We start from the raw sequence: 27,754 nt of genomic DNA, 5'->3' as shown, positions 1-27,754 counted from the left end.
ATTCCTCTGTCGGACTGAAAATAATAGCATTTGTCTTGATAATCTACATTTTGATAAAAATAATACATCAGTTAGTGCATACTAATGAGAAAAAAGTAAAAAAGCATGACAGTTCTAGAAAGAAAAATGAAAAGTGGCGTTTTTTTCATGTCTTTGTTTCCTTAACAAACCAACTAAAAAGGCCTTGTGTGAAATAAGGCAAAAAATGTTGTAAAGAAGATTGTGCCGATGTTTCTCGAGATTATATTACTGTGAGGAGATTTTGAGTATTTTAGCTGTGTCTTTTTTTTTTTTATTTTTTTTTGTTCTGGCTAGTTTCATAATTGACAATACAGACAATCATGTTATACTGATATTAAAAAGAGTACAGTCATACAAAGCAAGAGGATTATTTTACTCGAGTAACAAGTAAAGAAATCATCAGATTACTATAACCGACTAGATGTTATTGATGATGTTTCCAAATATTGCGAACAATTACCATGTATGTAATGTTAGCTGGCATATCTTAATATATTTTTATCTGGACAAGGTTGACTAAATCAAATATGAGTTTAGACAAGTGACATAATATATATTAGGGTAAAACAATTCTATACAAATAATTTTCTGTCTATATACATTGTATTGTCTATGGTATTATAGCATCTACATTACAGCGGTCACATAACGGAAAACGTCTTTGCTTGTTTTTAAAATGCTATGAATTTGCCGTAGTGAGATATACTAAGGATTATAGAAAAGCCGACGATTAAACCTGAGTTCTGATAAAGGAAGATCTGTAATGCACTTTCTTTTTTACTTTTAATTGACGCTGCAGCTTGTACATTCATTTCAGGAACCTTAAAGAAGAAAAAAATTAAAACAACAACAAAGCAACAATATTACGTAATAATAAAGGTTTTACCATTGCCACTTACACCAATCTCATCTAATGACATACATTCAGCTAAAACTTATACTGTGCAGAATTTACGAGAACCAATCGCAAGGAACAATGAACAAAACAAACTGACTGAATAGGAGAAATTCAGACTTACTAATGATATATGTGAAATGATGAATAATTGATGTATGTTTTACAATAGCCGAATCTACACGGCTTCAGGTTACTTGATATTGATAATCGTGGCGAGACAAATAAGTGAGCCAATTTATTCAGAATTTATAAATTATTAAATTTTTTTGTAAAAATGGACTGTGGGAATGTAAAACAGTACAACTTTCGAAGCTGGTAAATTCCACTCATCAACAAAAACGTCTCCGAAATTATATTTGTTGCAAATATTATCAATTCAATTTAAAAGAACAATGTATTTATACGCATAAATAAGTGCATAGAGCAGAAAAAATGATATGTCTCGCTGAAGCTGAAATACAGAACTTTGGAGCGTTCTATATAAAAATGGAGCAACAAAATAATCAGTATAGACCAATGAGTGATAGTTTCTGGGATACTTTTGTATTGTTCCGTACATCATTTTCTTTCGATTTCGAGTTACACAAAAATATTTTATTGGAATATCCGGAGCGTATCAGTATTGGTTTATTTGTATTATAGAATTAAAAGATCCAATATCGGTAGAAAAAAATTACCAAAGTGTCTGCAGTGGGATCATTCAAATACGTCCACATCCCAATACCTTGTCTGAGCACATAAAACAAAGACGATCTAGACACATAATGTAGCAGTCTGAATAAAATAGATTAATTCCGTAATGTCAATTTTCCTTTCATCTGTTGCAAAACCCCTTCAGCAATTGCGCAAGAAGTATTCTTTTAACTACTCATATGCTATGCCACAGCTTGCTGTCACCACGAATTTTTTAGTGCGGCGCTATACTTCTTTCAATTAGTCTTCTGGAACAGGATTATGTTACTACAATATTGAAGTTATAGCTACCGAAGTTTTATGGTCGTCATCATGATCGGTAAGGTGTATCATTCTGCACCCAGAACATAATTTTTTCCAGGTGTCATACTTTTCCTCTTTCGTTTACCCCGTACTTTGCGGTGTTTCGTGAAAAGAAGAGGACGCTTTCTCTTTCGGTGCACATGAACCATGCTCCCAGTTTTTGGTGCCGTCCGAGTTTTACTTTTGTTTTTGTATGTATTATTTAGGTTATTGTGTATGTCTGTTTTTTTTCCTGTCTGGTACTTAGATTGCGTCGTATAAATTTCCGTTACAATCTTGGTTCCCTTGACTACTATCAAAAATAAAAACTGAAGATAAGGGAAACAAGACGTCACACAAAATGAACTTCCACAAAACAAGTGGGAGTGACATCAGGGGCTTCGGTAGGGTAAGTATATTCTGCATTGCCAACGACATCCGTCATATTGCAATTGAGTATAATCTGGTTATCTTGCTACAATTATTCAGTTCCGCAAAACGTGTCAAACACTATTCACACTAGAGCGAAATCATTTATTTTAACTAAGTAGCATGATTTAAACGTAAAAAGAAATTATAAAGTTCGTTTGTTTGTTGGGGTTTAACGTCCGAGCAGCAATATTTCAGCTATATTCAGACGATGAACATGAAATGAACACAAAAAAAAGAATGGGACACAAGGATAATAGGGTCGACAAATTTTGATTGCCACTAGACAAAGGGAGGATGGGTAAGTTCGGGGAATTTAGCATCCTATGGCGGAGCGCAAAGGTTCCTACTCCTATCGAATACCACAGCAGGGTTCATTAACTTGCGAGGAACGTGGCATCTTTCCCAACACGGTGCACCACTATGGTTTGCAGTCAGGTTTTCCGTATTATAGCCTGACAACCCCAGCATGTGACATGCCAGGGGTACCCCATTCCACCACTTGGGATACAGATCCCAGTTGCTCTGTGGGCAGAGCGCCTTAGCCCTCGGCTAGGTTTCTGAGCACTATTTAGTCGCCTTTTACGACAAGCTTAGCGCTGCTGCAGGCCTATTCTTTTAACACCTGGACCTGCACGGGGCGAAAAATCAGAAGTTGACATTAACGACAAAACCGTCCCTAGAAATGTAGGTTGATCGAGAAGAAAATAATGAATATATATTTGCAGTAATTGTATTTTTGTATAATTGAGTGTCACATGTATATGTATAGGATAATATACATACCATAGCTACTAAAGATATGTACACAAACAGACCACCAGCAAAGGCAAATATCCATTGATTGGCGTCAGTATTTTCTCCAACCAGTATGCCTATGATCAAACCTCCATAACATGTAATAGCGGCCAGAAAGTTATAAAGTAAAGCTCTTTTGATTGACATTCCGGTATGTAATAGAATAGCAATGTCACCTTAAATATAAAAAACATATTATTATTAGCTTTTTGTCACTGAGTGTTGCTGACACGTTGTACATGTTTCTTAGTTTTACTTTATTTATGTAACACCCTTTTATAGATTTTGTTTTTGGATCGGTCGTCGCAATGGAAAAGCTGTTTTAGAAAAGATATTAATGATGCTAAAAAACATAACCGACTTTTCAATTGAATCAAACGTTCAAGTGTCTACCAACTTATTTCAACTTAACTTTTCCACTTCTCGTGCCCTAATCATCTAGGAGATGCAATACCCTGTAAGCATTTTCTTTAAAAAATATCGGCGCAAAGTTAAGGAAATTTAAATATAATTATTGAAGAATACATAACAATCTTAATTTTAATTTCAATACGTAGTATATAACTCTTTTGGAATGCATTTTTAATTGTTGTTTTCCTTCCTACATCCTCAAAAATAGTTGACAAATTATGCTTTACCTAATTCATGAGGCAGCTCTTCACAGATAACAGCTAGTGAAACGCTAATCCCTGTAAGTATATTCTCTGTAAATCCAGCCCCTATCGCCATTCCATCAACAAAGTTATGTAGTGCATCACCACCTAACAGCACCCATGCCACACTAGCCATCCTGGACTTTGATTTATCAATGCTTTTCTTTCCGACATGAGAATGCCCGTGATTAATTTCCGTCTTATCCGCCCCATCTATCATAATGATCGTTCCTTCCTTGTCATCGTCGCTGTTCTACAATACCAATAAAAAGAAGCGTCAGTGCCAAAAAGTCATTAAACAGGTTTAAATAATGTCATATTCAGTCACGGGTGCGCTGTGTACCATATGATAGCTGTCGATGAAGTATGTAATGTAGCACTGTTAACAAGAATTTATTATCCAAGAATCGGTGATAAAGGATTGTCAATAGTAACGGAAAGGACATATAAATAAAAATTCAGACAACCTACCGAGCAGGCTCAAAAGGAAAGTGCCAATATCATAAAGACTGTTTTACTTATTTTAAATCCTTTATAGGCAACAATATTTTTTTAAATAATTTTTCATAACTTCAAATAGAACACTCACATCGTCTCCTTTCAGACACGTTTTCAGTAAACGTTCGCTGACAAATACAAAGTAGATGCCTCCAATCACCATAGCCATCTTCCAGTTATAATCTGCTACTGGGCTATCTTCACCAGTAAGACCTAAAGACTTCAAATATATACGTGAATGAATCAACAGAGATCAGTTTGTTTGTTTGTTTCGGTTTAACGTCCGAGCAGCAATATTTCAGCTGTATTCAGACGACGGAAATGTCGTTCCATCCTCGGGACTCAAACTCGTACCGCTGTGACATCTATGACAACACCGCCTGCAGTAAGTCCAGCGCCCTAGACCACTCGGCCAGCTAGGCTATATAAAATACAGCTTTCGCTGGCCGGGTCATTCCTCCTCGTAGGATTAATCTAGGGCTGTAACTTAGTACACGATGTATGGAAGTACGGGACAGCTCATCTAGGTGTTATGTCACAACAAATCAATACGATTTTTGTAAGGTAGAGAATAGACAAAATCTGTAGTACGTATATGATTTTTTTTTTATTACTGATGTAGGCATATCTGGTCTGACAATATATTTTTTAAAGCGATCAATAGAAATATTCATCGTTTAATATAATCTAGTCAACAAAAGAAACGATAATTCACTTTGTAAGAAAAACATTACTAAATACAAGGTATTTCTTAACCTTCTACGTGATTTAGGTCTAAGACAATTTCTGGACCAAATACTGAGGGATCAAAATACAAATCCGGAAGTTCAGTTTGCAGAATAAAATTACGAGATTGTATTCTGCTGTCTTGACCATCCAGATTGACTTTGCTACATTCGTTGAATGGCATTGCGCATGCGAAAAAGACGCATCACGCAACCGTTATGCTTTGACGCCTAACGCCGTCTGGACCGTAAAATGGTGGGTCTAACAACATGAAAATTATTAGCGTCGTACGTGTGCGTTATTCCACCTCGAACCATTACTACTGTTTGTTCATACTCATTTTTGAGTAATCGAGATAGTCAAGTCTTGAAATTGTTTTCCACTTTTAAGATGGTAATTAAATTGTCAAATTATATGTTTCTTATTTTGGTAAGTTTCTGCAGCGAATATTGGTTGGAATAAATCATTGGAGCACTGACATAAAGGATTTGCTTAGATAGTAAGATTAATAAACACCACAACTAGAGGGTGAATACCTATGTTTAACCAGTACGTGTATTTATGTTCGTTTATTAGTCACCTCTGGTATAAGGACAAGTAGTCCAGTGCCTGCCAATGTTCCAACAGCCAGAGCTACGCAGAACATCAAAATTCTCTTGAATATCTGTGTCTCCATACATGGCCCCAGAAACGCTCCAACATTTGATATGAACACTATGATACCAACAGCACCAGTACCATAGCCCCACGCTGAAATTATAGTGTGGTAGTCACAGAGTGAGTCTATCTGGTGATGTTATAAGTGAGTCAAATTAATTGCAACTTACATTTTCGAACATAATTTATTTTTGTCTTATTATTTAATCTTTTTAGTAGTACCGTCTTTAACTGAGAGTTTGTTTGAGTTACTGAAGGTCATTTGTTGACAAATTTTGCTCATTATATATTTTATTATAGTGTATAAACATCTTTATCGGTATCGTTGTACAATCCTTTATACTTATATCATTTTTTTGTTTGTGCTGCATCGTCAACATCGTCCAATATTGTTAGAACTCAAATTTGCCATGCAAATTTTTGGTCGTTCCCTCCGCGGGACTCGGAACTCGTACCGCTGTGACATCTATGGCAACACCGACTGCACAAAGTCCTGGAATGACCCGGCCAGCGAAAGCTATATTTTATATAGCCTAGCTTGCTCAGTGGTCTAGGGCGCTGGACTTCTTTGTGCAGGCGGTGTTGCCATAGATGTCACAGCGGTACGAGTTCGAGTCCTGAGGAGGGAACGACCAAAAACTTGCATCTCAAATTTGACAGTTCTAACATCGTTGGGAATTTTTCAGACTTATCCATATGTCCACATATCTTCCCTGTACCAAATTGATCCGATGGAGCAGTGTAGCGAATAGAGTCGTCACATTCTGAGACGTTTGTATATATAAACGTCTAAATATGTTTAACATCACCAGAAGATGGCAAAATTTGCAAATAATCAATTTTCAAGTCTCGGTCTAAGGCTGTTACAGCAATACATGCTTTACATCAATACGCCTTACTACTATGTTTTGACTTTTTTGAATTGTTTTCCACGGTTAATTTTAATTTTTAATTTTCATTAAAAACCCCCTTTTGTTATTTTCATTCAGGCTCCTTATCATTTGCTTGTGTGCCTTTGATAAAAGTGCTATTACCCAAAGCGTACGTTATTCAGCTTCTGAATCTGTTTTGAACTTGAACTTTGTGAGTTTATGCTCATAAAGTTCTAGGAGTTTTATGCAGAAGAAGGATATCAGTTATCCGAAATATTCAATGTAAATTTTACCATCTTCTGGTGATGTTAAATATATTTAGACGTTTATTTAATTTATTGTTATGTTTCGCATCGTTTCTAACGATCCATTACCCCGTAATAGTGATTGTTGACTTTTATTTAGACGATTAATTATATATATCATACACAATGGTTTTAGCAATAAAATATGGCAATGACCTTTAATTTGGAAACTAAGTCTGCATTCAAAGGTTTTACTGAACATATGATAGCAGGTTGATTTGAATTTTTAAAGTAAAAAATTGCGAAAAAAAAAAACAATTGAAATGAGTATCAATTGCGTACAAAGCATTTAAAATATGTGTTTTTATAGATCAGAGTGCCTGATGTTTTATTTTTGCAATTGTACAACTAAATAGGTCCGTTTAAATTTTTGAAATTATGACTGTATTTTAATTCGTAATCAATTTGAAATTTACATTAAACATGTGATGTAGTACCTTCAGCGGAGCTCGGTTTTTGATGTTTGTGAGTTTGTTCTACTTTGATACTGCAATTGATGTTTTCAGTAAAGTATAATAAAGCAGGTAGAGCCTTTTCCAAGCCATCTTCTGTCAACTTTTCTTCATGTGCAAACATTTGGAATACATCATCATATCCAATACACTACATAATAAATTAAAAGTGAAAATCATCGCTAATTTGTGTATGTATTTAATTATATTTTTACTGAAAATTGTCATTGGTAGCACGACGGAGTGTAAACAGACGTACCACTATAAACAAAAGGATGCATGTGACGGTGTCAATGACAATTTTTTATGACAATTTATGACAAAATTATGAAAAAAGATGCTTAACTGGTCATTTATGCTTGAAAATATTTGGATATCGCTGTTTCTATATATATAAAAGTATTACATAAGGATCAACAGTATTTATCTACAAACATTGAACGGGTTCGAACGAAAATGTACCATTCTACGGTATGCCGGCATTTGATGGTAGGAAACATACCTCATTTGTTAAATTTTGACAGCCCTTATTGTTCTGCGATTCTTGACAATTGAGTGGATATATCCTTTCAAGTCTCTTGTCAGTAACGTCTATAGCAAATTCTTTGAATTGTTGCCGAGTTAGTTGTCCATCGGAACTGAATTTTGATATGAGTTTTGAGTAGAAATTTTCAGCAGCGTGATTAGAATGGACCCAAGATATTTCAAAAATCACCCAAAACACTCTATGCCACAACAATGCCATATGAATTCGTGCACACGATAAAGTTGTTACCAAATATTGAATTTGTTCAACGCTATTATAATATGTTAAACTTTATCACTTTGAACCTATGTGCTCAGTAAGACAGCAGTTATGTAAATAGACAGGCAGTTCTTGGGTACGTTAATAAAAGTTCAGTTTGCAAGATCACGTACAAATGTACATCACTGATTCGATTGAGAATGTTTACCGAATTCTGACCTTTCACATTATGCAGAAAGAAATAAAATGCCGCATGTTACATGTATCGACATACGTTTTACATAATTATATCCAAATCAGGTATTATCGTATATGAGAACTTTACTCTAATACATTTGCCGCACTATACTGGAAAAAAAAACACGATGTCTCATCTTATCATTCCGGTCTCAGGGCTATGGGCTTTAGCATATAACAAATCAATCTGTTTGTCACTTTCCAGCATTTATCATTAAATACTATGTACCTCTTAACCACAGAAAAATACTTTCAGATATCACCAATGTACCTCTTAGCCGGTAACATCGAACCACTCCGATCCAGAATATTTTGTCTAACGCAATATTCGGGATTGGTAACTAAATGTTTTGAAAGACAGTTTGAAAGCAAAGGATATAATGATCACTAAATGTAAGCATGTTTAAAACAATAACTACGTATCTGTATAAGAAACATTAGTAATCTATTCTGTCGACAGGGGTTCAGGAGTATTACTGTCGATTATTCATGTAAATTTAAACGTTTTTCTTTTTCTGTTTTTGGAAGGGCAATAAAAACTATTGTGTGATTGTATGATATTATCATCATGCGAGGGGTGGTCAACATTCATAACTCTTCTTTAATTCTTTTTTTTTCGGTATACCACATTGCTTTTCCCGACCAGTGTTTTATATTAAAGTGTGTTTAGAGATACATAGATTTGTGTTTTGTAGAAAAAGCAAACTAAAAGATCATCAATGTATGCGTCAATTATCGGCTAATGATACAATGCATATATTTGAATTTTGCATTCAGTTAATATAATGATTCTGTATGTAAGAAATGCACATTACAGGATTGCACTGTAATAAAACTCGTATATTTAGAATGTGTGTATGTTTGTTGGGGTTTAACGTCCGAGCAGCAATATTTCAGCTATATTCAGACGATGAACATGAAATTGATGATGAAATAAAAAAGGGATGGGACACAAGGACAATGGGGTCGACAAATTTCGATTGCCACTGGAAATAGGGAGAGGTGGGTAGGGTCGGGCAATTTAGCCTCCTGTGGCGGAGCCCTATGGTTCCTACTCCTATCGAATACCACAGCAGATGTTTTTTAACGTGCGAGGAACGTGGCATCTTTCCCAACACGGTGCACCACTATGGTTTGCGGTCAGGTTTTCCGTATTATAGCCTGACAACCCCAGCATGCAACACGCCAGGGGTACCCCATTCCACCACCTGGGGCACACATCCCAGTTGCTCTGTGGGCAGAGCGCCATAGCCCCTGGCTAGGGTTCTGAGCACTATTTAGTCGGCTTATACGACAAGCTTAGCGCTGCTGCAGGCCTATTCTTTTAACACCCGGACCTGCACGGCACGGTGAGAATGTGTGTATGTGATAAAGCATGAATTTATTCTACACCAAATAAGTAATTAGATTTATTATTCAACATGTGATAATTTTATCACCATTATATTCAATAACACTACTATTGAACGTTAGAAATTTATATTTCAGGTAAAAGCGTAGTCATGAATCATGCTACATTTTTTGTACTGCTTTATGTCTCAAACTCTCCCATCCCATTAACAAATGAATAATCAATTAGAGATGCATACCGGTATAAACACACACGACTAAGTAGTGTCAGCTATAGTTGTTTAGTTGCAATATTAGCATTCTAAAGTATGTTATTACAATACAAAAATGACTTTGTGATGTCATAATTTTACTGATATTTAGAAAGTTTTAAAATTCAATGATAGCTAGACGTTTAAACCAGTCGACGAGTAGTTTAATTCGATACAGATATTGAAGAAGAAAAAGAATGAATGAGATATATTTATCGTAATCGTGGGAATGGCACACCATTCTAGATGACACTTATATACGTTTCAGAATGTTGACTTATAAAGGGGGTGCATTATACAATTCCGTTTAGGCACACTGTTTCGTAAAACAAATTTGGGCCGGTCTAATTATGTAACAACTTACAAATAGTGGAAACTTGGTGAATATATTGATCAAATGTAGTGAAGCCTTATACTTAGAAATATGTCATATATGTGATGTACGTATGTGTGTATGTATTTATGTAAACAAGTGTAATTTAAACGATAAAGAGTATACGGAATGTTTCAGTTCCCAGCCGCCATTTAGTTCTCGCCTCAATTTTCAAAGTACCTTATTTCGCACAAAGTTTAGGAACTAAAATTGCGAGAAAATGAATCAAAAAGGATGCTATAATTTTTACCTATTTCCCATCTCCTTCACGCATGCTTTCATCCTGTGGTAGTTTCTATTGATTGATTGATTGTTTGGGTTTAAGGTCCGAGCAGCAGTATTTCAGCTATATTCACACGATGAACATGAAATGGATGACAATATGATTATTAAATGATGATAAAATGAAAAATGGGATGGGACCTTTTTTTGATTGCCATCAGAAAAAGGGAGGGATGGGTAAGGTCGGGCAGGTTAGCTTCCTGTGGCGGAGCGCATAGGTTCCTACTCCTATTGAATACCACAGCAGGGGTTTTTAACGTGCGAGGAACGTGACATCTTTCCCAACACGGTGCACCACTATGGCTTGCGGTCAGGTTTTCCGTATTATAGCCTGACAACCCCAGCATCAAACACGCCAGGGGTACCCCATTCCACCTCCTTGGGCACACAACCCAGTTGCTCTGTGGGCAGAACGCCATAGCCCCTGGCTAGGTTCCTGAGCACTATTTAGTCGCCTTTTACAAGCTTAGCGCTGCTGTAGGCCTATTCATTTGACACTCGGACCTGCACGGGGGTGGTTTCTAGGTACCTGATATTTTTAGAAAACATAGTATTTGGCTGTTTAGGAAAGACACTTAGAATTTGTGTTTTTATATCAACAAAATGAGACTAGATTTTCAGAATTGACCTTTCTATAATACTTCCTAAGAAATTATTACCCTGTTCTATTATATCTTTAAGATAGAAGGTACACATATGAGTGTATTCTAGGTAATCGCTCTGAAAACATGGGATTTGTGTCGTATTCAAAACCTCATTAACAAACATAACACAATAATGGAGACATAGATATATCACCTAGTTTATGAACGTCTACATAATTATTTTAACACAGATTTAAATGAAAACATATTTAATGGAGAATGCAATATTGATGACTTTATTACTGCTATAGTAGGAAACGAATAATCAAGAGGGAATCAAAAGAAAGTAATCCAGGGACAAAGACCAGACATGGGTAACAGTCAAAAATCAGCTTTAATGGTGGAGATGGATACACCGTAACGATCCACGAGTTTATGATGACGACCATGAAATATCTGTAGTAGTGACTTTAATCTTGTGCATTTGTAGCAACATAAATCTGTCCCAGGAGCTTAATTGTAAGAAGTGTAGCGCGATACAAACAGTCTGCGTAGTTACGGCAAGCTATGGCATAACGTATGAGTTGTGATATGAAAACTTCATGCGCAGTTGCCGAAGGAATGTTGCAAGAGATGAAAGTGGACAATATGGATTGAAAATTATTAGCGTTTGTCGTATATTTTTGTCAATAGTTTGCCTTTAACGTCGATCTCTAAGTGTAGGTCAAGATATGAGGCCGACTTCACAGTGTTTGTAGTATCCTTTATTTTTTATTTGTTTATTTATTTATTTTTTTTTTTGGGGGGGGGGTAGATGTGATGTATAAAATCCCCGAAACGGTTTGTTTAATGATAATACATCATCTATATACCAGAAACTCAGTTTAAAAGGTCTAGCTAAACATTATCAATTCTTTTGGATCAGATAAGCTATAAATGCAGCTAAGAGTGAAGGAATAGATCAGTACTTTGTTCCCATTGGAGTGCCGATCGTTTTTCAGAATCCACATTGGATAAATACCACTACAGGAGTAACAAGTGTCGTGGTAGGACTGGAGACCCTCTTAAAATTTGAATGTTTTGAAAGAGGTTTGGTGGTACATCTTGCCAATCTGGCTATGTTGCGTTCTTTGTATGGACTGTAGTTGAGTTTAGAAATCCAGTGCATAGACGGTAGATCACAATCATCGTCTTTAGTAGAAAGATCAAAACAGGATAGTATATAGTAATGGTTTTTCACTATCTCTTCTTTGGAAATTGTAGTAGCAGTATAGGTCTTATTACTGCTATTATTTTCTACGTCTACCTCTGATAGAAAGACTGAATAGTGACAAGGCAATTTCATTAATACTTCAGAGGTTTTCACAACTAAAATGTCTGAAACTCCAAGCAGACTCCAAAAAAAAAATGTATGTATTTACATTACAATACGTCAAACAAAGGAACTTCAATATAAACTAGTAGAAATAATGTTTCTTTCTAATTTTCATTAAAGTATGATTTGAAAAGGTTAAAATGGGCACTTTCTGTAATGAAACTGAAAAGAATGTAATGGTTGTATTTGCACTGTTTCACTGTCTATTAGTTTTCGAACAATAGAACTTTTATTTCTAAAAGATGATTTTTTGTAGAAAAAATTAATCGTTCTCAAATCAAATTTAAAATTTCGTGGCATTGAAAGTTTTGCTTTTGTTTGACACAATAAAACTTTGGTATTGTTCATTTTTCACAGAAAACTACCCAGTCGTGCATCATGCCTTTTGTAATTATCGGGTCGACTCATAGCCAAACATTCCAGCCGATTGTCGCTGCAGTTAAAAAAAAAACAAGAGAAAATTGTCATTGAAGTTCAAGCCCCGTGTAGGTCCGGGTGTTAAAAGAATAGGCCTGCAGCAGCGCTAAGCTTGTCGTAAAAGGCGACTAAATAGTGCTCAAAACCCTAGCCGGGTAATTTAACGTTTCAATCATGTCACATAGGATGATATATGTTTATCCTAAAACAATATTCACCACAAGGTATTTCCCAGACAATTGAATTTCAAGGCATGTACTTTTTACTGAATGTATGTCACGAAAGCAATACAGTATACAAAAATGGGACAATTTAAAAGAATCATTGGTCCGAAATAATGTACGCTGTCTACTTGTTACTAAATTGCCCGACCCTACCCACCTCTCGGGAGAATACCACAGTAGGGTTCTTTAACGTGCGAGGAACGTGGCATTTTTCCCAACACGGTGCACCACTATGGGTTGCGGTCAGGTTTTCCGTATTATAGCCTGACAACCCCAGCATGTAACACGCCAGGGGTACCCCATTCCACCACCTGGGGCACACATCCCAGTCTCTCTGTGGGCAGAGCGCCCTAGCACCTGGCTAGGATTCTGAGCACTATTTTGTCGCCTTTTACGACAAGCTTAGCGCTGCTGCAGGCCTATTCTTTTAACACCCGGACCTGCACGGGGCATTTCATATGAGAATACCCATGATATATATTAATATTGCATTTTTCGATATGCTGAATACGTAGTTCAATGCATTACCTCTTACCAGCACAGGAAGATCTCAGTTTATAAAATTGTTTACAAAAAGTGGTCAAAACCAGAACTATCGAAAAAGAAGCCAAATCTAGCACTAAAAAGGTGTTATGATCACCCAATAAATTATTGGGGACAATTGCAATTTTATCTAGAAGTAGTAAGCACATCTTTCAAGAGCGTATGTAATAACCTTAGGGTTTAAGAAGATAAACAATAACACTGTATTGACTTGCCCTACCGGTATACAAATGAGGCTTAAAAAGGGGAAATACGCGTGGCTTGGCCGAGTGTTTATTTTCCCGATTCGTGCCAAACTCGTGTAATGTTTTTATTTCTAGTAAATGTATTATTTGTGTCTTTATTCTGAAATTCAAATTATTTTTCAAATCAAATTATATTACATTTCTTCCCGACTAACATCCCCGACGATAGCAATGCTACGATAAACTGGTAGTTCATGAAATGACAGGAAGAAAGGCAGAGGCAAAGTGTTATACACTGTTAGTGTTTGTATATCATCAGTTAACAATAATGTCAATGTATCAATGCATTTTGGTTGCTTAAAGATAATGGTTGCTGCAGAAATATTTTATTGTAAGTATTTTAAGGAGTAACAAGTAGACAGCGTATATTATTTCGGACCAGTGATTCTTTTAAATTGTCCCATTTTTGTATACTGTATTGCTTTCGTGACATAAATTCAGTAAAAAGTACATGCCTTGAAATTCAATTGTCTGGGAAATACCTTGTAGTGAATATTTTTTTATGATAAACATATATCATCCTATGTGACATGATTGAAACGTTAAATTACCTAGCTGTCATTGAAATGTAAGCATATAATTGTACCATCGATTTTGCTCTAGAGGAGGAATGGCATTTTAGGGTTTGAGAGTTTGGTTGTTAACTAGGTTATAAATATTTGTATTGTATTTTTGTTTTTGTTAATTTATCAAATTATCTTACTAAGAGTAATTAAAGAATTCAAGATTCTATCGGAAATCAAAAGAATGTAATCCAATGACTAAGACCAGACATGGAAAACAGACACACATAACAAAGATCTATGATAACTAAAATAACCAAAATAATACATACAAAGGACAAAATAACAATGCGCAACTCGGATTCAATTAAACACTGGGGGAATGGACCAGAGCATCGGTTAGGTAATCGTTTTCTCTTTTCTAGAAACACTCGCGTAGTCAAATCCGGGGTAGACAAAATAGGAAAGGAAAACTATGACATGTTGACAATCCACGAGTTTATGATGACGACTGGAAACTTCTGTATTGAAGACTTCACCTTTGTAGCAACATATCCCTGTTCATAAGGCCTAATTGTATGAAGTCTAGCGCGGTACAAAAATGTCTGCGTAGTTACGGCAATCTGTGGCATAAAGTATGAGTTGTGATATGAAACCTTCATGCGCAGGTGCTAAAGGGATGTTACTAGCGATGAAAGGAAAATGACAGTACGGATTGAATAGTGTGTATTTGTATTAAAGTTTGGTAAAGTTTTACCATCGACCTCTATTTGTAGGATTGTTAAACGATAATAATCAAATATATGGCGGAAACTGAGATTAAAAGATCTGGCTTAACGATGTTCCTTCCTTCGGATCAGATCAGCTTTAAAGTCAGCCTGATTAGAGTGAAGAAATAGCTCAGCAACTAGAGGAGCACAATTTGTTCCCATTTGAATGCCGCCCGTATGTTGAACACTTGACAAATATGTTGTCGATCAAAAATTTCAGCATTTTGAAAAAAAAATTTGGAAGATAATTTGGAATCATTATATCAAATATAGCTAATATGAACGAGTTCAGTTATTTTATATCATGATAATATAATGTTGAATAAAACGGATTTTGTTTGTAAAATCTGTCATTGGGTTGTACTTCATGTTCAAAAACAAAGTCTGTCAGCATATCGACATTTCTTTTTCATTTTTGACATTTCATGTCCTATAAAAGTTAAGTAGAGGCATAACACCAGAACAGGTAAACACCACTAAAATCTAAGCAGCGAGACTTTTCTGACGTAGACAAGATTCATTACGGGTATCTTTCATGGGATAACTACTGATTGTTTCAATGAACTGTTTCGAAACTTCCATTCAAATCAGTATTCATGACCACAGTTTAGAAGGCGCTAGTACTGACTGTTCTAAGTTGAAACAGAAAAAAAAATGATATATCAACGGTTATCAATGGGTTTTCTTACTCAGAATAGAATATCTTGGAAGATGACCGCATTTTCTGTAATGATAGATGATATAGTTCATCAACATATAGCTAGATGGTATAGATAGGACGAAAAAAACACCACCTTGACAAACGCCCTGTTTGATTTGAAATGTTGATGATTTATAGTAATTCACGAAGACCGATGTATTCATGTCACCGTTTTAACTGTTCATTCAACGTCTGTTTGTCATGTACCTCCAAGACAGTGTTGCCCACAATTAATAACGGAAGCAGAGAATAATTTCCTCTTTGTCCAATATGGATCTTGTTAAACAGAACGTCAAGTAGAATATTAAGTTTTTAAGCAAAAGATGACTAACCATATCATTCCTAAGGATGTCGTGATGACTATGTTGCAAGTAGATGACTAACCATATCATTCCTAAGGATGTCGTGATGACTATGTTGCAAGTAGGTACTACACTGCAACTTTAAAAACAGGTAATTTTTCCGAAAAGTCTCAAATGGGGACCTCTTAATGTTGAAGATCTGTGTTTGTTTGTTTGTTGGGGTTTAACGTCCGAGCAGCAATATTTCAGCTATATTCAGACGATGAACATGAAATGGATGATAAAATGAACATGAAATAATGATGAAATGAAAAAAAAGGATGGGACACATGGATAATAGGGTAGACAAATTTTGATTGCCACTAGAAAAGGGGGGATGGGTAAGGTCGGGCCATTTAGCCTCCTGTGGCGGAGCGCAAAAGTTCCTACTCCTATTGAATACCACAGCAGGGTTCTTTAACGAGGAGGAACGTGACATCTTTCCCAACACGATGCACCACTATGGTTTGCGGTCAGGTTTTCCGTATTATAGCCTGACAACCCCAGCATGTAACATGCCAGGGGTACCCCATTCCATCTCCTTGGGCACACATCCCAGTTCCTCTGTGGACAGAGCGCCTAACCCTCGGCTAGGTTTCTGAGAACTATTTAGTCGTCTTTTACGACAAGCTTAGCGCTGCTGCAGGCCTATTCTTTTAAACACCCGGACATGCACGGTTGATTGATTGTTATGTTTTAATGCCGTTTCGGCGACTAGGGACATATCACGGCTAGAACATTTAATGAAATGGAAATATTAAAAACAAGATCAAAGTCTCTTCATAAAATAATGAAATTAAAACAGCTATTTACATATAAAAAGGTACATAAAAGGTGAACCTAAGACATAAAAACTTCGATTTAAAATATTGAAAATTCAAGGAAGGTATCCAATTTAGATTTTATTAAATAAACCGATGTCCCGCAAGAAATCGATAATGTTTTTAGATGAAACGGTCTTGAACAAATCAAATATATTGGCGCAGTCAAAACAATTTTGCCTGGTGTTGGCAAAATCCACACAATCTAGAAGAACATGTTTGATAGAGAAAGGGCAATCACATAGGATACACTCAGGTCGAGGATCACCAACAAGCAAATGGCCATGTGTAAATCTAGAATGTCCAATGCGACATTTAGTCATGACCACTTGCTCTTTGCGATTGCCCGACCCGGATTGATGAACACCTAGATCGGGTTTTATGGAATTGAGTTTGTTGTGTTCAAGACCGTCCCATCGGTCCTGCCACATCTTTAAAATATATTTCCTTATTAAAGGTTTAAAATCAGTGTATGGCAAACTAACGTCCTTTATTATTTCATTTAATGCCTTCTTGGCAACCCTGTCTACAACTGAATTCCCCTGAATACCAACATGACTGGGTACCCAGAGAAAAACAATCTCTATATCAAATTCCCGAAGTCGATGAATAAAATATAAAATTTGTAAGATAAGAGTGTTTTTCAGTTTGTGATTCTTTATTGCCAAAAGACAGCTCAAAGAGTCAGAACAAATAATAAACTGTGACAGATTAGATTGAGTAATCAATTCAAGTGCTAACAAGATGGCTCGAGGTTCAGCTGTGAATATGGAAGCGCTCGATGGCAACCGTTCAGTTTCAGTTCTGTCACCATGGACAGCAGCACATGCAACGCTATCGCCATCTTTTGAGCCATCTGTATACACCGTCGAAAAATCTGGATAATTTGCTTTAATTTCAGAACATTTTTGTTGTAAAAATAAAGGATTGGTATCGGACTTTTTATATTAACGCAGATCAAAAATGAAAGAATGGTGTGGAAGCTCCCATGGAGGGCATTTCGAAGTAACAACAGGTGTCACTGCATTAGTCTCCAGATGAATTGCTTCCAAATGAGGTTTTATTCGAATTCCAAATGGAGGGGTTTTGCTTTCCTGTTTTCGATAAATGTCGACATAAATAGGATTAATGACACAGTCGTAGGCAGGGCTATCTGGGTAGGCCGTAAGTTTACTTACATATTGAAGACCTAATTTCAAACGTCTGTCTCCAAGGGATGGCTCAATAGGAGATGTTCTGAAGGCACCAAGAAGAAGTCGCAACCCCTGGTGGTGAATAGCGTCTAAAATTTTAAGGTAAAATTTTTTGGCGGAACCATAAACAATAGATCCATAATCAAGTTTAGACCTAACCAAAGATCTATATAAATGTAATAAAATTCAGGTATCAGCAACCCAATCGGTACTGGACACCATTTTTAAAATATCTAGTGCCTTAAGACACCTAGATTTAAGTAATTTGATATGGGGAAGAAAATCAAGTTTTCTATCAAAAAGTAATCCAGGGAATTTTGTTTCTTCTACTATTTTGATTTTATTACCACAAAGAAAGCGATCTGGGTCCGGATGCAGCTTTCGCTTCCGACAAAAGTGCATACCAACAGTTTTAGATGTAGAAAACTTAAACCCATTCTCCAAAGCCCATTTCTCAATTCTTTTGAGACAAAGTTGTAACTGCCTTTCACTATTACTCATATTTTGTCCCCTGTAGCAGATCAAAAAGTCGTCTACATACAAGGAACCGTCAATATTGTCCTTCAAAACTTGTGCTAAACTATTAATTTTAATACTGAAGAGAGTGACAGAAAGAATACTTCCCTGAGGAACTCCCATTTCCTGTTCCTTCTCCTCAGAAAAAGTCGAATTTACCCTTACATTAAAATGACGATCTGACAAAAAATTAGACAAGAACAGAGGAAGTCATCCTTTCAACCCCATATCAAATATATCTTTTAAAATACCATATTTCCACGTCGTGTCATAGGCTTTTTCTAAATCGAAAAAGACCGATACAACATTTTAGCAAATGCATTTCTGATGAGCGTTTCAAACCGGACTAAATGGTCAAGAGTACTTCTGCCTTGCCTAAAACCACACTGAATATTAGTGAGTAAGTTGTGCTTCTCAAGGAACCACACAAGGCGATCATTGACCATTTGTTCCATTGTCTTGCAGACGCAGCTTGTCAATGCAATCGGGCGATAATTTGAAGGATCCGTATGATCCTTTCCTGGTTTTGGGATAGGGACAACTGAAGCCGTTTTCCAGATGGACGGAACGTTACAAGAAGTCCATATCTCGTTCATTAACGCATGAAGTGTATGTAGAGATGGATCAGGAAGATGTTTCAAAAGTTGATAGTGAATATTATCTAGCCCACTAGCTGTATCGTGGGCTTTAGCCAGTGACGATTTTAGTTCCTCTATAGAAAATTGTGAGTTGTAGGATTCAGCATTATATGACTTGAAGTTTAATTTTGTCTTTTCTGCAGATGATTTAATTTTTTGAAAATCCGGTTTGTGGTTAGTTGAGGATGAATGTTTAGCGAAAGTTTCGGCTAGCTTATTGGCGATATCTTTTTCGGTGGTTAGAGTGATATTACCTACTTTTTACTGAAGAATTCGAATTTTTTCCTGTTACTTTTCTAATAAAATTCCATACTTTATTGAGGGGAGTGTGAGATTTAATACTAGAAACAAAATTTTTCCAAGAGGTTCGTCTGGCTTGTTTATATGTACGTCGAGCTTTTGCTCGAAATATTCGGAAGTTTGACAGATTTGCTGGTGTAGGATTTTTGTCAAACCGGCGATGGGCCTTGTTGCGTTCTTCGATCTCTTTATCGCACTCATCAGGAAACCATGGTTTACTAAGCCTTTTTGGATTTGTCGAAGTTTTAGGTATTGTTTTATTAGCAATTGATGTCAGTCTTTCATTAAATAATAAAATGAGATCTTCAACATCCCTCATCGTTTCTAATCGTAATTCTTCAAGACAGTGGGCTTCAAAAGACGCCCAACTGCTTTCTCAAGTTTAAAACGAGGTTGACTTTCCTCTGTTTTGGAGGATAAATGCTCCAAAATAATTGGAAAATTATCACTCCCGCACAAGTCATCATGAACTCGCCATGTAAACTCTTAAGCACGAGATGATCACAAATGCTTAAATCAACAGAAGAATACGATCCATTGCCTGAATGAAGGAATGTTGAAGATCCATCATTAAATATGCACAAATCTTCTTGCTGAAGGAGCTCCTAAACTTTTTTACCTTTATCATTCGTATGAATACATCCCCATAAAGATTATGAGCATTAAAGTCACCCAAAATAATAAATGGTTTGGGCAACTGTTTAACCAAATCAACTAATTTATTTCTGCACAAAATTGAATTTGGGGGAATGTAAATGGAACAAACGGTTATGGTTTTATCAAGGGATAACCGAACGGCCACTGTTTGTAGATCGGTAGTTAAAGGAACTGAACTATGTATTCCTCTGTCCCTAATAAAAATGGTAGATCCACCCGCAGCTCGTTCTTTTGCCTCAGCAAATGTACTATGCATTGTCTATCCCTTTACGGAAATTAGATCCGTTTCTTTTAAATGAGTCTCCTGGAGACATAATGCAACTGGTAAAATAGACGGAACGAGAAGAGTTAATTCCAAAATATTAGCCTTTAAACCTCGACAATTCCATTGAAGTAATTTGGCCATTTTTTATGGGTGACGAATGGAGGATATTTTCTCTGACTTGGATCCGCGACCACGACTCGATGACCTTCTAGTACGAGTGCAACCAGTAAGGTCAATCCGAATTGACTGAGCACGCTGCTCCTTGTATTTTGTCATGGCAACAGGATCTGTTTGGTCAATCTGATCAAGATCGGGACCCAGCCAGTTTTCACCTGGACAAAGTCAATGATCTGTTGTTTCCATGTCAGACTCGGAATCCGAATCCGACACCACAGGCGACACAATCTGTCGCCTAGACTTAGATTTTTCCAAGTCCTCCACACGGAAATTCCCCAACTTTTTTGGGGTTGGATATTCTTTTGTTGAGAAGATATGGAAGACGAAGATGATGACTGTTGTGATGATGGAGATGATTTTGAAGATGATCCGGAATTTTGGGATGACTGAGTCTGGGAACATTGCTGAGACATTTTAGCTCTGGTCTTTTTAATTTCCTCTAAACATTTTTTTATGGTTTCATTATTTTGGTGGATACCTCAATGGGCAATTTGGCAAGACTATTGATATCCTCTTTCCAACTCATGATCGTCTGAACCTCAACAGTCGAGGACAGACAAGTACGCTTTGTAGCACTAGCATATGATGTTTTGCCAGATGCAAGAACATTGTTGGAAAGAGACCACTTCTGGCGAGCTTCACTATATGAAATTTTGTTTTCAGTTTTTAGCTTTCAAATATCTTTTTCTTTTTTATAAAGAGGGCAATCTTTAGATGATGACATCTGAGCTTCCTCACAGTTTCTGCATTTCAGATCTTTTTTGCAGTCGATTCCCTCGTGTCCTTCTTCAGAGCATCGGAAACAAAACAGTTTTCCTCTACACTGGCCTTTTCCATGCCCAAACTTCTGGCATTTAAAACACCGAAGTGGGTTAGGAATATACAGACTGACAGCTGTCCTGTATGGACCAATGTAGACATGAGATGGCACTGAAGTGGAACTAAATGTTAACAGGATTGTTCTCATTGGTGAGGTTGCATCTGCACGTCGAGAAGTAAACCTTTTCACTGACCTAACGCCTTGTGATTTCAGTTCCTCACAGATCTCTTCATCAGTCAAGGCGTCGAGGTCTCGATCTCGGTATTTAAGGACACCCTGTGACTGATTTAGTGACTTGTGTGCTGATGAAACCACATCAAGGTCACCAATCCTGGTTAATTTTAACAAATTTGATGATTGGCCAGGTCTGAGGCATTAAATTAAAATTCCTGATCTTATTTTCTTTGTTTCACCAGCTACACCCTTGATAGTTTTCTGTATTAAAAAAGGAGAGAGGTCATTAACATGTTTGTCTTTATCTTTTGCAGAAATTACAATAAATCTTGGCCAGTTATTATCACTTTCGTCAGAAAAATTGCAGACATCACTTTTTCGTTTTTTTGAATAAGAAACATTGGACTCCCCGTTGTTTTTTGTCGCCATGTTAAGTTTTTGTAAGTTTCATCGTCTCTGTTCCCCACCCGCCACCGAGTGCCAACACGGGCGATGCTAGGACACTACGGATTTCCAGCAGATAGCATCAGGGATTCCAGAGACGACATACTCAAACAGCGTATCTATCAATGGCGCATAGACAGCGTACTACTCGATTGACCCATGAGCCACCGCCTTCTTCATTTGCCATTTGTAAGCTTTTGAAAATCTTAGAAACATTGGATTAAACAAAATGCCATCAATAAAGCAGGTGGACAAATGAAGGGCATGGCGTGACCAGCCAATTGATCGAACCGGGTCCATCCAGCCATCCATGACACAGGGGTTACGTCACGACTGGAGTCTAGATAAGACCTTGATCCACTAGGACCTCCTTGCCCACCGATAACTCACAGGTTGCAACTCACAGCAAACAAGTAGGTGAACCCACTTTTTATTTCAAACACCGGGCCCACGGTCGAAGTTCGGATCGCTTTAGTCTGGCCTCTAACCTTTGACCTTTCCAGCATGGGTAACCCTATCAGGAGGAAGAATCCAGCTGGCATAGCTCTTAGGATCACTAAGGCACGCAAGCCACGACAAGGATAGCGATCCACAGGGGGGAGGCCTGGACGGGGCTGAAGATCTGTGATTTATGTTGCTGTTATGTAGAAACCCTAAAAGCGGTAAAGAATTACTACATTTTTAATTATAAGGATAATTTGATCGTACCCAAAAGGTATACCGCATGCTTCCACCGATATTCAAATAAGACTTATGCAACATTACCGAGCGTATTTGCATACTTCATAATTTTTTTCCCGAGCAGTAAGAGTGCCTCAAGTTTAAAGTTTGATATCAATGCATGCTACTTATACCAATCTACAGAATGTATTTATTTTTCCTTATATATATTTTTTTCTGTAGGCTGCAATATTTTCTATAAAAAACGATTTCTTATTAATAAATTCGAATCAATTCATAGATTTTAGCAAAAAAAAAAAAAAAAAACGTATACTCGCAGGTGCAAACAATAATGGTATATGCACACGAATATCAAATATAGACATTGTTTTCCTTCATCATAACTGTTCATTTATTTTGGTTTATATTTTATTAGCAGTACTCCCTACTTTAATGTTGTACTCTGTTGTAATGAATTTGAAAACACAGACTTGTAACAGGACATCAGTGTCTTAATAAACAGGAATATAGAATTATTGGTTCAGTAATAGTGTGCACAATAGGCTATTTCCTGAGCATGTAAAAAGATAATTCTGCAATATGAACGAAATTATCAACCTTTTTGTATCTTTTCTTTATGACAGAAAATGATTATTTTCTAGAGGCGTGGTTTATGGAAGATTGATAAATACAACATACATATTACACATATTAAGCAATATTAAACCTGCCAAAATAAAATAAATGTTAAATATTCATGACAATGAATTTACTATATAGACTTAATGTAGTTCAAGTAGACCCCATGGCTTTTAACTTCAAAAATGAACGGTAAGATATTTCTCATTCCATTTGAATTCTTACATTAGTACTTGATATATGTGCAATGTGTTTGTGAACGTGATTCAAACAGACGTTTTTCAATGTTTTCTTATAATCCTTTGATAAAATACGAACACATTTTTGTTTTGCATGATCAAATTAAGAAATAAATCACGAAAATTCCATTTTATCGTTGGTCTAAACGCGCTGTCCATTTGTGTCGTTATTTAACCCCTAGCTTTTGCTCGATTTAGAATGGAGTGTTCGTGATTTATTCCGATTCTAATAGGACCTGTTTCTTCATATTAAAGAACAGATGCAGCCTATGCTGCACGAAATGTTGGTCATGTATTTAACGCTTTGTTTTTACTTTGACTGTGGTCTAAAGAGCTTTGAAGCACGTCATATTAGAATAAGAACATCTCGATGGGACATCTTAAGGAACTTGCTCTATTTGTATGTATTCAAATTGTTTGAATATGATTTGATATCATAGGTATTCGGGAAAATGTACTAAAGTTTGAAAGAGGGTTGGACTTCTTTTTCAAAATAAACAGGATATAATTATGTAACTAACACAGGTTAATACATGAGAATATTTGTAGTGACTTCGACCTCGATTTAAAAATGTACCTCAACTTTTGATATTTTTTCTTTAAAATATTAATAAAAAGAATCAAATACTTAACAAACAAATTAACCAACAATTTCGTGATAGCTGATGGGTTTTAAATATATTTTCAAAAATGAATAAAATTGAAGGGATCAATTTATGCATTAATATGTGCATTAAAACAAAATATGTTTGTTTTTACTTCAGATTTGAAGAGGAATGTGGTTCTATGTTGGGTTTTACAGGTCATTACAGCATTCCAGATTAACAATGCCTACAGGCCGTTTGAAAAGATAATGTTCTGTAAGGATAGTTTTGCACACAACAAATTATATCCTGACGAATTCACATATACTTGTAAACCAGGACCGGGCAGATTTGTCAAATGTACTAATATTTGTAAGTTGACATGTACTTATATACTTCGTTCTTTACCGATCCAATTATGTATGTTTAAACAAAAACGTTTAAAACGTTAATGAAAAGTTAATTGTATGACGCTTCGAGCAGATATTACTTTTCGTTTGGATTTTTCTACTTACTACAATAAAAAAAAGATTTGCTGTATTTGTGAATGTCTTAAAATAAACAAAGTTTGATATACACGTACATTACCAACACCAGTTTAACCTCTGTAATAATTTTCATGATTGAATCGTTGTCAAGTGTTATATGACCGAGAATGCTTTATCATCCTGGTTTTTACAGATAACGGTGGCGACGTTGATTTATTTTTTTATCAGATTTATGTAATAGCAAAAGGGTATGTAATCCCTTAATAACACTTCAAAATATAAGTTGAAAACAAATACATTTGCTTGATTATTGTTAGTTTTTAATGCCGTTTCAGCGACCAGGGCCATATCACGGCACGAACATTTAACAAAATGAAAATATTAAAAGCAAGATCAAAGTCTCTTCATAAAATAATGACATTAAAACAAAAAGCTATTTACATATAAAAAGGTACGTAAAAGGTAAATCAAAGACATAAAATACACATAGAAACATTACCTCGATCAAACGTTAAAAAATTGAAAAATCAAGGAAGGTATCAAAATTTAGATTCATTAAATAAACCGATGTCTCGTAAGAAATCGATTATGTTTTTAGATGAAACGGTCTTGAAAAAATCAAACATATTGTCGCAGTCAAAATAATTTTGCCTGGTATTGGCAAAATCTACACAATCTAGAGGAACATTATACATTAAATATAGTTAAACAGCTTAATAACTGCATGGCAGTGTAGAAATGAAACATGACCTAGATACAAACGAGATTTACATAATACAGTGCAGTATGTCTTTTTTTTAAATTGCTTATGTAAATAACTCATGTCCTTATCTTCAGCGATACACCTATATATTGATTTGATGTAGATGTTAGGTGACACCAAATTTGGAAATATAAGATATATTCCTCTTTTATAATTTATTCTACGAAAGCTATGACAAAAACAATGAAACAAAAAAAAAAAGACAAAACCCTGTTTACATGTTTAAGCTTTACTCGTTGACATTTTCTCCAAGACACGATTAGCTATTCAAACTTGTAATGTGTTTTTATTTACATTATCTCTAGATTTCTGGTTAAATCAGTGCGTGCAGTGTCCGGGCTTTGGTTATATCAGTGGATGGCATGTAAAAGGAAATCAAGTCAAAGTCCGATGCTGCAGTGAACAAGGTAGGACGTACACTAAGTATAAGGTACAAATGTATGTCATCATTTACGGACATGGTGTGGAACACGAAGAATGACACATTTTATCTATCTTGAATAAATCATTCCATCATAATTACTTATATAGATAAACACAACAAAAAATATATGTGATAAATTTGATTATTCCCAAGGTGACAAAATGAAACTGTAAAATGCACTCCTCTTTATTTTTATATAAAGATTGTTTCGTAATGACTCAATATATGTTTTGTTTTCTTTATTAATGCAGCAGCACCAATATGGTTGTCACTGCATCAGGTCTAGTGTGCATCAAAAAACGTTGGTCAGCTATAGTGTTAATGACTTGGTTTGAAAAACCGACGGAGAAACAATCTGTGAAAAAATCTCTGCTATCTAATGTTATTTTCAAAAAAACAAAAAAAAACAAAAAAAAAACAATGTGATTGTTGGAGTGTTTGATTAGAATGTATATTTTTTATACCATTTCAAATGGGACAAGAAATAAAATATTCTTATATGCAACATTTGAATTGAAAGGTGTAAAAACAAATAAAAATATACAGTTAGCAGGGAATGTTTATAGCTTTTCATTTTCATGTACGTCTTGTACAACATACAAGCATGTTGTATCTGTAGGTTTAAGATATTTACCATGGGACTGTGTTAAACATTATAACAATGATGTGGCTAGTGGTCGGGTATACAAAACTTTTCCTGGTAAGGTCATCACAGGATTCAGAACAATGGATGGCGGGTATGTTGTATATAAGACTTCAGAGATTGATTATGAATTTACTAAACATTTTCTGTATTTTCACATAATTTCTATCATATCGACAACAAACCAATTTAAACCAAACAAATTTAAAAAAAAAAAGCTAAGTTGAGCAACAATAAGTGATCTAATCAATTATGACGACTAAATAAAATTTACATTATTTCTATACACGTGATACTGACTTACGATTTAAGTATGTAATTCAGCTTGGTTGTATTTGGCCAAGAACTTTAATATTTTGAAAAATATATAATCTAACTGATCTGTTTGCTGGACAGGCTGATAAAAAATGGAATGTATTCTCAACAGAATTCATATTACAGAATTTACATTGACCTAGTTCCCTATTCAAGTTAATATATCTTATAGTCTCAATATTAAATTTATGTATTTTGTCAAAATTCAGAATTAAAACTTATCCTCAAAACAAAAATCTAACTCGATGTTCTTATAAATAAAAAAAACAATTTTGTACATCTTTCTATAGAAGACAACCTGTTTTTTATTAATTGATTCTTGTTGAACTTAAACTCATTCGACAGAATGTCTCTGGTTGCGGAACATCCAACATACATATCTATACAAGAAATCTGACAAACAGCATAGAGTATTAAATACCGCTTATATTCATAAATAAAGCTTTGTCTCCTGTTTTTAACCTATTTTTTTTTCAGGGTCACATTTCTCAATAATGAGTGTAGGTACCATAAAAGAAAGCAAAGTACTTATTAGAATTTGGTAGAGTAAGGATTTTGCTAGCAAGACTTGATGTAGAATCATTAAAGGATATACACATGTATTTCAGTGCTTTCTTTGACCATTTTTAATTTTTTTTATTTGTTGGTCTTAGTGACGATGGTAGGACTGTTAAGGTGATAGTTGTTGGTTTGACTATTCTACAGTCGACTTTATGACCTTATTCATCTAAATCACCGCAATGGATCGTCAATATAAAATATAAGAAATG

At 35.6% G+C, this 27,754-nt stretch overlaps 2 protein-coding genes across 2 annotated transcripts; one reads left to right on the top strand and one right to left on the bottom strand.

The window, feature by feature from the left end:
* Nucleotides 1-6: 6 nt before the first annotated feature.
* Nucleotides 7-8,620, bottom strand: LOC148609104 (metal cation symporter ZIP14-like). The gene is made up of 7 exons (XM_088542474.1): nucleotides 7,787-8,620; nucleotides 7,270-7,435; nucleotides 5,579-5,748; nucleotides 4,364-4,492; nucleotides 3,760-4,027; nucleotides 3,110-3,297; nucleotides 7-842 (listed from the first exon to the last, which is right to left on the bottom strand). Exons 1-7 carry the CDS (start codon nucleotides 8,027-8,029, stop codon nucleotides 693-695), a joined length of 1,314 nt encoding a protein of 437 aa, XP_088398600.1. The 5' UTR covers nucleotides 8,030-8,620; the 3' UTR covers nucleotides 7-692.
* On the top strand, nucleotides 8,024-27,754 carry LOC148609103 (uncharacterized). Its single transcript, XM_088542477.1, has 6 exons — nucleotides 8,024-8,165; nucleotides 8,523-8,659; nucleotides 24,532-24,723; nucleotides 25,908-26,009; nucleotides 26,646-26,763; nucleotides 27,462-27,754. Exons 2-6 carry the CDS (start codon nucleotides 8,647-8,649, stop codon nucleotides 27,517-27,519), a joined length of 483 nt encoding a protein of 160 aa, XP_088398603.1. The 5' UTR covers nucleotides 8,024-8,165; nucleotides 8,523-8,646; the 3' UTR covers nucleotides 27,520-27,754.

The sequence above is a fragment of the Perna viridis genome, chromosome 8 (assembly GCF_037379345.1).
Source record: "Perna viridis isolate PV_CMFRI_1.1 ecotype Kerala chromosome 8, ASM3737934v1, whole genome shotgun sequence".
Taxonomy (NCBI): Eukaryota; Metazoa; Mollusca; class Bivalvia; order Mytilida; family Mytilidae; genus Perna; species Perna viridis.
Note: the sequence above shows the minus strand (reverse complement) of the source record. Positions and strands in the feature narration are given on the sequence as shown.